General features: G+C 63.0%; 1 protein-coding gene across 8 annotated transcripts in view; it reads right to left on the bottom strand.

Annotated features, from left to right (window-relative positions):
• Positions 1-306: 306 nt before the first annotated feature.
• Positions 307-11665, bottom strand: part of WIZ (WIZ zinc finger) — a 58770-nt gene continuing 47411 nt past the window's right edge. For 6 of the 8 annotated variants that reach the window (XM_075134098.1, XM_075134099.1, XM_075134100.1 and 3 more), the window contains 7 exons: positions 7693-7857; positions 6513-7013; positions 3743-4279; positions 2963-3493; positions 1751-2200; positions 1325-1517; positions 307-1142 (listed from right to left, as the gene is read on the bottom strand). In XM_075134098.1, the coding sequence (XP_074990199.1) occupies positions 983-1142; positions 1325-1517; positions 1751-2200; positions 2963-3493; positions 3743-4279; positions 6513-7013; positions 7693-7857 (2537 nt within the window). In that variant the 3' untranslated portion in view covers positions 307-982. Of the gene's footprint in view, positions 1143-1324; positions 1518-1750; positions 2201-2962; positions 3494-3742; positions 4280-6512; positions 7014-7692; positions 7858-9526; positions 9650-11665 lie in introns of those variants that run through there. The other 2 variants (XM_075134101.1, XM_075134106.1) reach the window with 2 other exon arrangements.

Raw genomic sequence — 11665 nt, 5'->3', positions numbered from 1 at the left:
CTACGGAGCTAGACGAGGAAAAACCGGGAAAAAGAAAGAAAAAATAAAGCAACGGTGAAACCGGGGCGGGGGACGGGCTGAGCCGAGTCCTCCCGGCACCGCCACGGCCCATTCCGGATGGGAATGCCGGGAATGCCCTGGGGATTTCCCAGCTCCCACGGGAGTTTATTTTCTCCGGTGGGTTTGCTGCTCCTCTCCGGTGAAATCAAAGGGGATGCGGCGGCGGCGGGGGGGGGGAAGCGGTGAATCCGGCGTGGGGCGGGGGGGGGCTTTGCCGCGGTGGAAAAGCAAGAGGGAAGCGGCGGCGGGTTTGTGGTTTGTTTTTTTTTTTTTTTTGGTGTGGGAAAAGGGGATTTTGGGCAACATGCAACCCCGGAACCGAGGGATTCCGACATCTACGCGAGACTAAATTTCATCGCCTATGGAAAAAAAAAAAAAAAAAAAAAAAATCGAATATACATTAACTCTAAGGGTCATATACAAAATCCACAGCGTTTTCCGGGAATGCGGCTGCTTCCCGAAATTCCCCTCCGGCCCGGCTCCATCCCGCATCGCTGCCGGTAAAGGCAACACCGTTTGTTCTTTGGGTTAAAAAAAACCAGATTTTGGGAAGCGAGGGAGGGGAGGAAAATTCTACCCCCGCCCCGGGACCGGCATCGAGTCGTTCCCTCCCCGATCCGGTGCCGGATCCCGATTGCCGTGTGTCTCCCGTGGGATCGCCAAGGGTTGTCTTGATCTATGTAGTGCTTGTGGCCGGGATTGCGTCCCCCCTCATCCCGGGAAGTGGGGGGGGAAGCTCCGGAGGGGCAAAGGCAGCGATCGATTCCCCCCCTTTTTCCCAAAAAAAAAAAAAAAAAAAAAAAGGAAAAAAAAAAAGGAATCGTGGATGCGGGAATGGGGGGGGTGAGGATGTTCCGGCAACATCCGCGGTCGCTTCCCCGTGCCGGCCGCGTCACGGTGAGAGCCGGGGTTTGGGATCCCGTTACTGAGCCTCGGCGAGGGTGGGGGGTTCGGGTGGGGGGGGATCTTCGCCCCGTAAAGGATCCGCTTTGGAGAAATTCATTTCCAGGATGTGCCGCTGGAGATGCCGTACCCATTCCTCCTGGATGGAGAGGGGACCTTGGAATTCCACCTCGCAGAACCTACGGAGGACACGGCATCAGCTCGGGAATCGCCGTTTTTTAAGCGGGGGGGGGGGGGAGGAAACAGCCCCCAAAAAAGAGGGATCCACGCCGCGGAGCAGGGAAAGTCAGCGCTGCCAGCCGGGAAAGAGGATCCCTACGGATACGGGAGGAACCCCCCCCCTTTTCCAGAGGCGCCCTACCTGCATTTGAGGGTGTAGATGTTCCCCACGAACTTCACCAAGGAGGTTTGCGGCGGGCGAGGGACCAGGGAAGGCACCGGCCTCATCCGCGGCGGCGGCTGCCGCGTTTCCTCCATTTTCTGTTGGAATTCCCCCCCTTCCTCTTCCCGGTGGAGCGGGGTTTCCAGGGGTCTCGCTTGCCTCCGTTCGAACTCTGGGATAGGAGAAATGGGGGGAGGGTTAGAGAGGGGTGGGGGGCGCCGGCACGGCGCGGCCCCTCTGCCTTCCCCGGCGCGGGGAGCAGCCCCCGCTCGCCACGGGAGGAAGAGGAAGAGGAGGAAAGCAGGGGGGGGGTCTCAGCTAAAGAATCCCCCTCCGGCGCTGCCGGGAAGGGGGCAGAGGGGAGGGTTTTTCCCGGAGACCCCCTCTGCCCTCCCCCCAACTCACTGTTGATGTTGGAGCGTTGATGTTCCTCCACCTTCACCAACGAGAGGGGGGAAGTGATCATGGGCCGCTCACCGCCGCTTCCCCCATCCAGGATTTTTCCGGCATCGCCGTGAGCCAAATCCCCCGTCAATCCTTTGCTCAGAAGGGTCACGCCGCCGGTTTGAAGGCTGAGCGGCATCCGGCGAGCGCCGCCGCCGCCGCCGTCGTGATCCCGGGCGTGGGAAGAATTACGGAATTTCTTAGTGAAGGGTCGTCCGCCTTGGATGTAGCTACGGTAAGCGCCGGCTTTTTGGGGTCGATGTCGGATCCATTCGCTGAGGGTCTCGATGGGCGAACCGTTAACGCACCATTCGGTGACGCCGAATTGCCGGAGATGCGCCCGCGCGTGGCTGGCCAAGGCTTTGCGGTTTTCGAAGTAGAGGCCGCAGAGCTCGCAGCAGGCTTCGCTGGCTGGCGGGGGGGGTGAACGCACGGCGGGGGGTGAGCGGGTTCCCCCCAACGCCCGCCGCCCTCCCTGCTCCCGGATCGAAATTCCCCGTGTTTTCCAGCTCCAGAAGCGTCCCCCGGCCCCGCCGGGGGTCTGGCGATGGGGGGGAAGCTCCACGGAACCAGGATAATTCAGACCGGGGGCAGTAACGACCCCAAAATTCCGCTCCCCTCTCCCCGCTCCGCATCCCCATGAGCCAGAAAAAACCCCAAAACCAAACCCCTTCCCAGCAGGAGGCTGGGGATTCCCCCCCCCCACCGCACGGACACGTTCGGAGCACAAGTCTGAGGAGGGACCTGGGGGTGCTCAGCCTGGAGAAGAGGAGGTGAGGGGAGACCTCATCGCTCCACAACCGCCTGGAAGGAGGTTGGAGCGAGGGGGGGTCGGTCTCTTCCCAAGGAACAAGCGATAGGAGGAGAGGAAACGCCCTCAAGTCGCGTGGGGGAGGTTTAGATTGGATATTGGGAAAAATTTCCAAAAAAAGAGCGGTCAAGCCTTGGAACAGGCTGCCCAGCGCAGCGGTGGAGTCGCCAACCCTGGAGATATTTAAAAGACGCCTGGGTGAGGCGCTTGGGGACGCGGTTTAGCGGCGGCGGGCTCGGCGGCGTGAGGTTAACGGTTGGACTCGATGATCTTAGAGGTCTTTTCTTAACGATTCTACACCCGCGGGGGTGGGGGAACACACCGCGCTTCTCCGCCCCATCCCGCATCCCCCCCCCACTTACAGGTGTGCGCGGGTTTGTCGTGCACGGACTTGGTTTTGAAGGGCAGCTCGGTCTGGATGTAGGCCTTGTGCTTGACGTCGGCGTGAGGACCCAAGCGATCGTCCTGTAACGGCCGTTTGGCAGACAAGGGCGTCAGGAAACCGCCCTGGGGTTTGCTGGTGAGAGGCGACAAGGAGATCTCCCGGTTCAAGGTGGAACTGCCGGGGCCGGGTTTCCCCGTCCGCCCGCCCAGGGGAGGCAGAGCCATTCCCTGTAGGATTTTTCCAGGGGATTTGGGATCCGTCCCTTCGTCCCCGATAGATTTAGGAGGTTCGATGGTGGAGGTGTGCGGTTCCTTCTTGATAACGCAAGGTTTGGATTTCTTCTTGAGGATTTCCCGGAGCGTGTCGATGGGCGAACCGTTGACCGACCACTCGGTCACCCCCATTTGCCGGAGGTGAGATCGAGCGTGGCTCGACAAACCTTTGCGGTTTTCGAAATATTCGCCGCAAAATTCGCAGCGGATGTCTCGCACCGGGTCGGCTCGGGAGGCTGCGGGGAGAGACGTGGGGTCGGGGCGAGAGAAGGACCGTGCTTAACCCCCCCCCCGCCCTGCTCCTCCCCGGCCGCAGCGAGGGGGTCCCCGAAACCACGGAGGATGACGTGGGCTCCCCCAGCGCACTGGGGAGAGCCCTCAGCCCCTCCCGAAGCAGGACGGACCCCCGCGTCCCCGTCCCCGAGGGAACACGGTCCCACTCGGCCCCGCAGACGGGGCGGGGAAGGTGACAGCCGTGCACTTACAGAGGTTCAAGGGAGACATCTCCTCCCGCGGGGACCAGGCTCGGTCGGAGGGGTGAGGTTCTCCGTGAAGTCCTCCCGACATCATCTCCCGCTTGATTTCCACCCTCAGATGATCTTGTTTGAGTTTCTTCTGCAAGGAGGGAGGAGAAAGGCCTGGAAACATCTTCCGGGCGGTGGGAGGTGGGGATGAGGTAGGAGATTGCCCCATGGGGCTGCCGGGTTGCTGGACCTTCTTGGTGAGGGTGTGGATGTGAATCTCTCCGGGACCGCGCGGCTCCAAGGATCCCATGCTGCCCAAGAGGGTCTTGGCCATGGCTTTTTGCCCGGGTCCGGTGGGATTAGAGGCGCTGCTCCGCGGTTGGGTTCTCCGTTTAAGGATCTCCCGTAGCGTATCGATGGGCGAGCCGTTGACGTACCACTCGGTCACCCCCATTTGTCGGAGGTGGGATCGAGCGTGACTCGACAAACCTTTGCGGTTCTCGAAGTATTCGCCGCAAAACTCGCAGCGGATGTCTCGCACCGGCTCCGACCCCGAGGCTGCGGAGAGAGAGAGAGAAGAAAGACCAGTGTTGCTCAGCAGACGGACGCAGCCCACGGCGGCAAAGCCGATCCCTGCCCGAAATCGGAAGCAGGCTCGAACGCATCGGGGTACCCCAGGAAAAAGGCAACGGCCGGGGGCTGCGGGGAGCTGGAGGGGTTTCCCGGTGGGGCCGACGGCAGAGCCGTGGTGCGGAGCACCGGGATAACGCGGACGCTCGTGTCCCTTCGCCGGGAAGCGGCGAGTCTCGCTGGTGCCGCAGCATCCAAGCCCGGCTGCTGTGAGGAGGAGGAAGGGCTCTGGATGAAGAGACGCTCCCGGACACGGCGGTGGCGTGCCTAAACCGAGCGCGTCCCCGCTAACGGCGGTGCTGGATGCTCAGCCCTCGAGCGGGGGCATCTCCTGCCTCCGGGAAGCGCCAATTCCCAGCGCGTTGATGAAGAGGAGAAGGAAGATGAAGCGGGAAGAGGTTTTACCACCAAAAACAAGCCACAACCTGAGCCACGCGATATCCTGGAGAAGAAACGCAACTTCACCGGTCCCTGTCCGCCCTCCGGCTGCGGAGGGGAAGGGAGAAACCATCGGCACTGCGCCGGGATGGGGAAATCGAGGCAGATCCCTGCCTGGAAGTGGGGCAAAACCAGGATAATTTCAGGAGGGGAGAGCAGCGCAGGCAGGACTCGTCCAGCCGCTCCCGGGCTCCGCGCAGCCGTCCCCGCCGGTGGAAAGAGCTCACCGGGGCGATAATTTCTAACCCGAGTCGGGATTTTGGGTGCCGCTGAAGCGATGCCGGGAAGGGACCTTTCAGGCAGCCGAAACCCTGCTCACCGCGCAGACCGGCCCCGGCCCACAGCCGGCACGGCCGCGGCTTCGGTTTTCTTGGCCGGTGAAGGGGAACGAGGGAGAAGATCGGCTGATTCCTTGTGCCGCGGTGTGGGATCTGTCGGCCGCCGCAGCCTGCCAGGGACTTAGCTCACGCCAAGCTGAACGGCCAGCCAAGAGATCATCCGCTGCTAGGGCTTCGTTAGCAAGCAGCCCTAACGAAGAGGAATTACGGCGCTGGCTACGAGACAGGCACAAAGCGCTTTTCTGTTGCTGCTCCAAGTCTTTAAAGGGCTGCGAGGACGAGCCGGGGCCGAACTCTGCGTCTTCTGTCACCGGCGGAGGAGCAGCACCCGAGAGCGTCTCTGCTCCGGCAAACGCACGGGTGCATCCTCCAGGCACCGGCCAGCGGCCGGCTCTGCCATCCCGGAGCTTTTCAGCTTGGGAAAAGCGAGACGGTAACCGGGATGGAGCAATTTTATAGCCCTACGGCTCCAAGAAACCTCGCAGAGTTAGGAAATTCCCAGCCGTGAGGATTTTGAGGGATATCAGGTCTTAGAGCCGCTCCTGCAACAAGGGAAGGAGCGGATACAGCAAACGTTAGGACGCCGTTTTCCGCTTTATCGCAGGAAACGACCCCAAACACGCCGCGATTCCCACCGGGAAAGAGGAAGCGCCTGTCGGCGCTGCCAGCAATGGGATGGGTTCACTGGGCAAGCACGGTAACGAGGACGAAGAACTAACGAGCCAGAGAAGCCAAACAGCCCTTTGAGCTGTTGATGAAGATGTTCCCAGCAAGACGCGGCGCGCTGGGAGAAGGCGGCAAGAGCCGGCTGCTGCCGGGAAAACCATTTTGGTCTCGAGGTGTCAGAATAAGTCACCGACGGAGCTTGGGGATGAAGAGGGATGCGGTCCCAAGAGCCACGGCCGCGCCTCTCCGAGAGCATCCGACGCTGGAAATGGCAGCGGGGAACGGGCTGACTGCGGCCAAACCCAACCGTGCTCCGTCGGGAGAGGGGAGCCGGCTGTGCCGGATGGAGCCGCGGCGCAGGAGGGTGCTCCGCACCAGCCGAACTGCGGCCCGGAGGAGCCGAGGGAGGTGAAAGAAGCGGGGAAGAGAGATGTAAAGAGCTCGGAGGATAGAGAGCCGGGAGTTTTCCTGAAATCCCAACGGGAATGCCCATTTGCACAGTCAGGGAAGACCGTCCGCTCCGATAGTCGTGACTGAGCGGCACGTATCTCCCCGACACGGCCGTTACCAAACGCCGGCTCCTCCGCTGAGCTCTGCGCCCGAGGGATGCCCGGCTTGGCAGGAGCAGGACGGGAGAAGCCGAGGATTTCCCCTGTCCTCAGCCAAACGGGAAACACCGGGGGGAAAAAACAAAAACCAACAACAAAAAAGAAACTCACTTAAATTGAGGGGTCCTTCCTCATCCGCCTGCGGCCACTGTGCTTTTGGGGAGCTCTGCAGGGGGCTCAGCGAGAGCTTGGAGCTCTTCTCCTCGGGATTTTTCGGAGACGGGGACCCCGAAAGAGCGGGTGGCACCTTCTTAAGGATGGGGGATCCCGGTTGCGAGAGGTTTTTTGAGAAGCCGGGAGGGGATTTGATGGCTTTATTAACGGGACCGTCCGGCGGGCGATCGCCGGCCTTGCCGAGCGCCAGGAGCGTGGGTCGAGGGGAACTGGAGGCGTCTTTGGGGGAACCGGATTTTTTGCCGAGGGTGGGAGACATGGGGCTGCCGTCGGGTTTGCCTTTTTGTTTCATCAGTTCGTAAAGCAAATCGATGGGAGCCCCGCTGCTCTCCGATTCGGCTACGCCGAGTTGCCGTAGGTGAGATCGGGCGTGGCTGGATAAGCCTTTGCGGGTTTCGAAGCAGGCGCCGCACACTTCGCACGTCGTAAGGTTCTGGGCTAAAAAGAGAAAGGAGAAAAAAAAAAAAAAGAGAGAAAAAAAGAAAATCAGGGCACGGTCGTGGCAGGAGGCACAAGGAGCAGCGTCCGGCCGTGTTGTTTCTCTCCCCGCCGAGGCATTTTTACCACCCCCGACCCTAATTTTTTAACGTTAAGATGTTGCGCGCATCCGTGCGCGGGCAAGAATAACGCGGGGAAGAGCGAGCAGAGCTGTGGGAGGACAGGGATCGCTGCTCTGGGGTGGGAAGAGGCCGGTTTTCCCGCTCGAGGATGTTTTCCAGTGTTTTTGGAAGCCTTGCCCACGGTTCGGTCAGCCCCAGGCAGGCTCCGAAGCCCAGCCAGTGAGGGAGAGAGATCTCAAAGTGATCGTTTTAGGGGAACGTCGTTAATTAGGAGAGGAAGGACTGATTGAGGTGGTTTGAGGAGGACAGGGAGTGCACGTCGGTCCTGGCGAGCTTTGGAAAGCTGCTGGCGCCACGAAAAGAAAAACGACGTAAACCAGCAATACTGGAGTACAACACTGCCACCCTCTTCGTTAGAGGATTAATTAAGCAAAAGGACCTGAAAATCCTCCTGGATTTGGGTAGACAAACGCCTGCCAGGCTCCCCGCTCTCTCCTCGCAGCCAAAACCCGGCGCTCAGCTGTCGGAGACGACGAGAAGCCGAGTAAAATACTCACTTTTGGAGTCCTGAGGCTCTGGTTTGCTCCCGGGAGGCTCAGGAGACAGTTTGGTCCCTATCCTGGCGGGGGGTTGATCCAGCTGCCCGGCAGGAGCACTTTTTTTTGGGAGAGGGGGTGAACCCACCTCCATGGCCACCAGTTCTTCCTCTTCCGGAGCCAGGACTGCCAAGAGAAGGAGATCGTTAGCCCCCGAGGGCGGATAACGTGGCCGAGGGAGGTCGGTGTGAGGAGATGGCTTCGTTACGTGAAGGTTTAAGCTGCTCCGGAGAGCTCAAGAGGGAGAATCAGAGAGAAGGGGGCTCTGCGCAGGGCTGGCGGGTGCTTTTGGAGGGGGACACCCGCCCCTGTGGCAGGTGACGTGGCGCTGGGACGGCGGCGCCCTGCCAGCGGGATTTGGGGGTGCTCGGGGACAGTAGGAGGGGGGAGGATGGGGGCATCTCCCTGCGGAAGGGGAAACGGTGGCTGTTCCCTCAGAGGGGACAGTGGCAGCTCTGTGCGTGTGTGGGGACACACGGGAAGGTGGCAGCTCCCCGGGGGGGGTGGGGAGGACAGGGACATGGCGTCTCTCTGCGGTGGGATGGATGGAGACAGCTCCGTGGGAGGGGAACGGTGGCAGCTCCCTGTGGGGAGGAGGATGGGGAAAGTGGGGAAGGGGACGCCGATGGTGGCAGCTCCCTGCCAGGGAGGGGACAGGGATGGTGGCAGCTCCTTGCAGGGAGGAGGATAGCGGAGGTGGCAGCTAGACCGGGGGGAGGACGGGGGGCGGGGAGGACAAGAAGGGTGGCAGCTCCCTGTGGGGGAAGGGACAGGGACGGTGGCAGCTCCCTGAGGGGGGGACCCGACACACAGGGACGGTGGCAGCTCCTTGCAGGGGAGAGGACAGGGACGGTGGCAGGTCCCTGTGGGGGGGACCCGACACACAGGGACGGTGGCAGCTCCTTGCAGGGGAGAGGACAGGGACGGTGGCAGGTCCCTGTGGGGGGGACCCGACACACAGGGACGGTGGCAGCTCCTTGCAGGGGAGAGGACAGGGACGGTGGCAGGTCCCTGTGGGGGGGACCCGACACACAGGGACGGTGGCAGCTCCTTGCAGGGGAGAGGACAGGGACGGTGGCAGGTCCCTGTGGGGGGGAGGACAGGGGAGGTGGCAGGTCCCTGTGGGGGGGGAGGACAGGGGAGGTGGCAGCTCCCTGTGGGGGGGAGGACACGGATGGTGGCAGCTCCCTGCCGGGAAGGGGACAGGGGAGGTGGCAGCTCCTTGCAGGGGGGAGGACCGGGGAGGTGGCACCTTCATGCGGGGGGCGGGGGGACAGGGGAGGTGGCAGCCCCGCCCGGGCCCGGGGGCGGGTTGGGGGCTGCCTCGGGCTCCCCGGGCACCGCTCCCCCTCCCCCCGGGGCGGTGCCGGGATTTACATCCCCCCCTCCCCCACCCCGGATCGCCGCCGTGCCCCCCCCCTCCAGGGGGGCGGGGAGGAGGGGAAACGCTCCCCCCCACCCCGGTCCCAGCGATGACAGGAACCGGGCGCGGCCCGTTGCGATCGGACAGGCCGGGCCCGGGGGGCCCCGCCGAGGGGATGGCGGGGCCCCGGTGAGGGACAAAGCGAGGCCGGGGTATGGACAAAGAAGGGCGGCGGCTCGGCGACAGCGGCCTTCACCGGGCCTTCCCCCCCCCGCCCTCGCTCCTTCCCCGTCGGGGCCGGGCCCGGAACCGGCGGCGGCCCCGGGTCGGGCCCGACGCTGCGGCGGGGGAAGGGGGGGTGGGTGGGGGTGGGGGCCGCGGGTGGGCCCGGGCGCGGCGGGGCGGGGTCGGCGGAGGAAAAGGGGGGCTCACCCGGCTCGGGCGCCGCCTCGGGCTCGGGTTCGCCGTCCCCACCCCGGTCCCGGTCCCGGGGTCGCGGCGCCGCCGCCGCTTTTGTCACTTTGGGCTGCGAGGAGGTGGAGGCCGCCATCTTGGCTCCGGCACATGCGGGGCGGCCGCCAGGCCGCCAGGCCGAGCGCCGAGCCGCGCGCGCCCGCCCGCCAGGCCGAGCGGTCGAGCGCCGAGTGGGTGGGGGGGGCGGGGGGGGGAGAGACAGCGCGGGGGGGGGGGGGGGGGCCGGTCCCCGGGGCGGGAGGCCGAGCGCCGAGCAATCGGCGCCCCGGCCGGCAGAGGCGCGCGGGAGGTGGCGACAGGGAGGAGGGGGGAGCGCCGAGCGATCGAGCGGTGGGGTGGGGAGGGAGCGCTCCATGGCGGGGTGCGAGGCCCAGGCCTGGGCTGCGGGTACCGGACAAGGCCCCGCGGCCAGGCCCTGCCCAGGCCCCCGGGGCTCAGGCCCTGCCCAGGCCCATGGGGCTCACCACCAGCCCCCCTGGCTGCCCCCAGGCCTGGGGTACGGGCCTGGGCTCCGGGTACGGGACAGGGCCCAGCCCCAGGGCCTGTGTCCCTCCATGGTCCCCCTCACACCTCCGGCCCAGCCCCACAGGCCCCCGCCATGGGGCCTGCCTGCCCTCCCAGCCCTGACTCAACCTCCCCCATCCCAAAACTGCTCGTCCAGGGTTGGCCCCAGCCCAGCCCCGTACCCAGAGGACGGGACCACCCAGCCAAGCGTCACCCGGACGCCTATCGAGATGGGAAAGGCCACCCAAGGCCTTCTCCACCCTCCCGTCCACCTCTGCCCCAGCCCGGGGTGCCACAGGGAGCGGGTTTCTATTCAAACCACTCCAATAAAAAGCAAAAGAGAAGGAATTCGCTGTCTAAGGGAGGGATATGGGGACATCAGCCACCTCCTGCGGCGCTGCCACCCCTCCTCAAAGCAGGGGTTACAAATAACGCCGGAACACGGAGTCAGACCCAAGGGGACAGAGGCAACGGCAGCAAAGTCTCCCCGAAAGCCCTGCTCCTAAACGGACGGACAAACGCTACCGGAACCAGAATCTCGGGTTTTCGGCAAGAACTATTCCAAAATTACAGCAGGCGTTGGGAGAGAGCGAGCCCTGCGAAGGGAGAGGCGGCCACGCGCTGCCCGAGGCGAAGAGCAGCAACGACGAGTCCTATCGGAAAAGGGAAACGCTGCCGGAGCACGGCGTGAGGAAGAGGAGAAGGGAACGTGGTGGAAACCAAAATCCACCCCGGATTGGGAAACAAAATCCACCTGGATCGCAAAGCAACCGTAAGAAGCACAGACCGTTAACCTCAGCAGTCAGCGGAGACGACCGATACCCGCCGGAAGCGACACCATCCACTCCCGGCACATCAGGATGAAAAAGCCGGCTCTAAGCAAAAGAACTTATAGGTAAATAAAAGTTTTTTATGGAGCCTTAAATAGAAATACGGAAAGACGGAGCGTGTAATCGTTACCTTGGACAGGTTCTGCTCAGCCCCATCCTCCTCCTCACCTCCCTGGGGAAGGACAAGCGGAGTCCCCAACGTGGCCACAAGCGTTTCCTTAGAGTTTCTGGGCTTACGAGTTGAAAACAGGCATTCAAAGCCGTAATGACACCAGGAAAACCCACGTGCGATGGCAAACCTGCCTGCCGTTCCCAGAGTGCGTAAACAAAACCCAACCAAGAAGAGGCGGTGGGGGAAGAGGAGACAGCCCGCGAGAGCCACAGCTAAAACAGACCCAGACCCACACCAGCTTTGTTTTTCAGCATGGGGAAACTTTGGAGGTTTCAAATTCCTACTTAATTTTGCATTTCAGGCAGCTTAAAAAGGGGCGGAAGATGGTTAATCCAGCTTCTGCGAGATTAACCAGCTTCTGCAAGACTAAAGAAGCCACGATGGGCCAAATCCTGACATTTTTAGGGAGTTTCAAAGCCCGCAGAGGTCCCTCCCCGTGCAATAACAACACGGAGGGTCTCATCCTGGCAGCTTTCGGGCGCTGAGGTGACACGTGCTCACACCTGCGGGGTAGCGCAGAGATTCACGAGTCCTCAAACACCCGTGAAACATCCTCACGCTAATTCTCACCAAACCACGCTTAGGAGACGG

This window comes from Calonectris borealis, chromosome 31 (assembly GCF_964195595.1).
Source record: "Calonectris borealis chromosome 31, bCalBor7.hap1.2, whole genome shotgun sequence".
NCBI lineage: Eukaryota > Metazoa > Chordata > Aves > Procellariiformes > Procellariidae > Calonectris > Calonectris borealis.
This window is presented reverse-complemented; position numbering and strand designations above follow the sequence as displayed.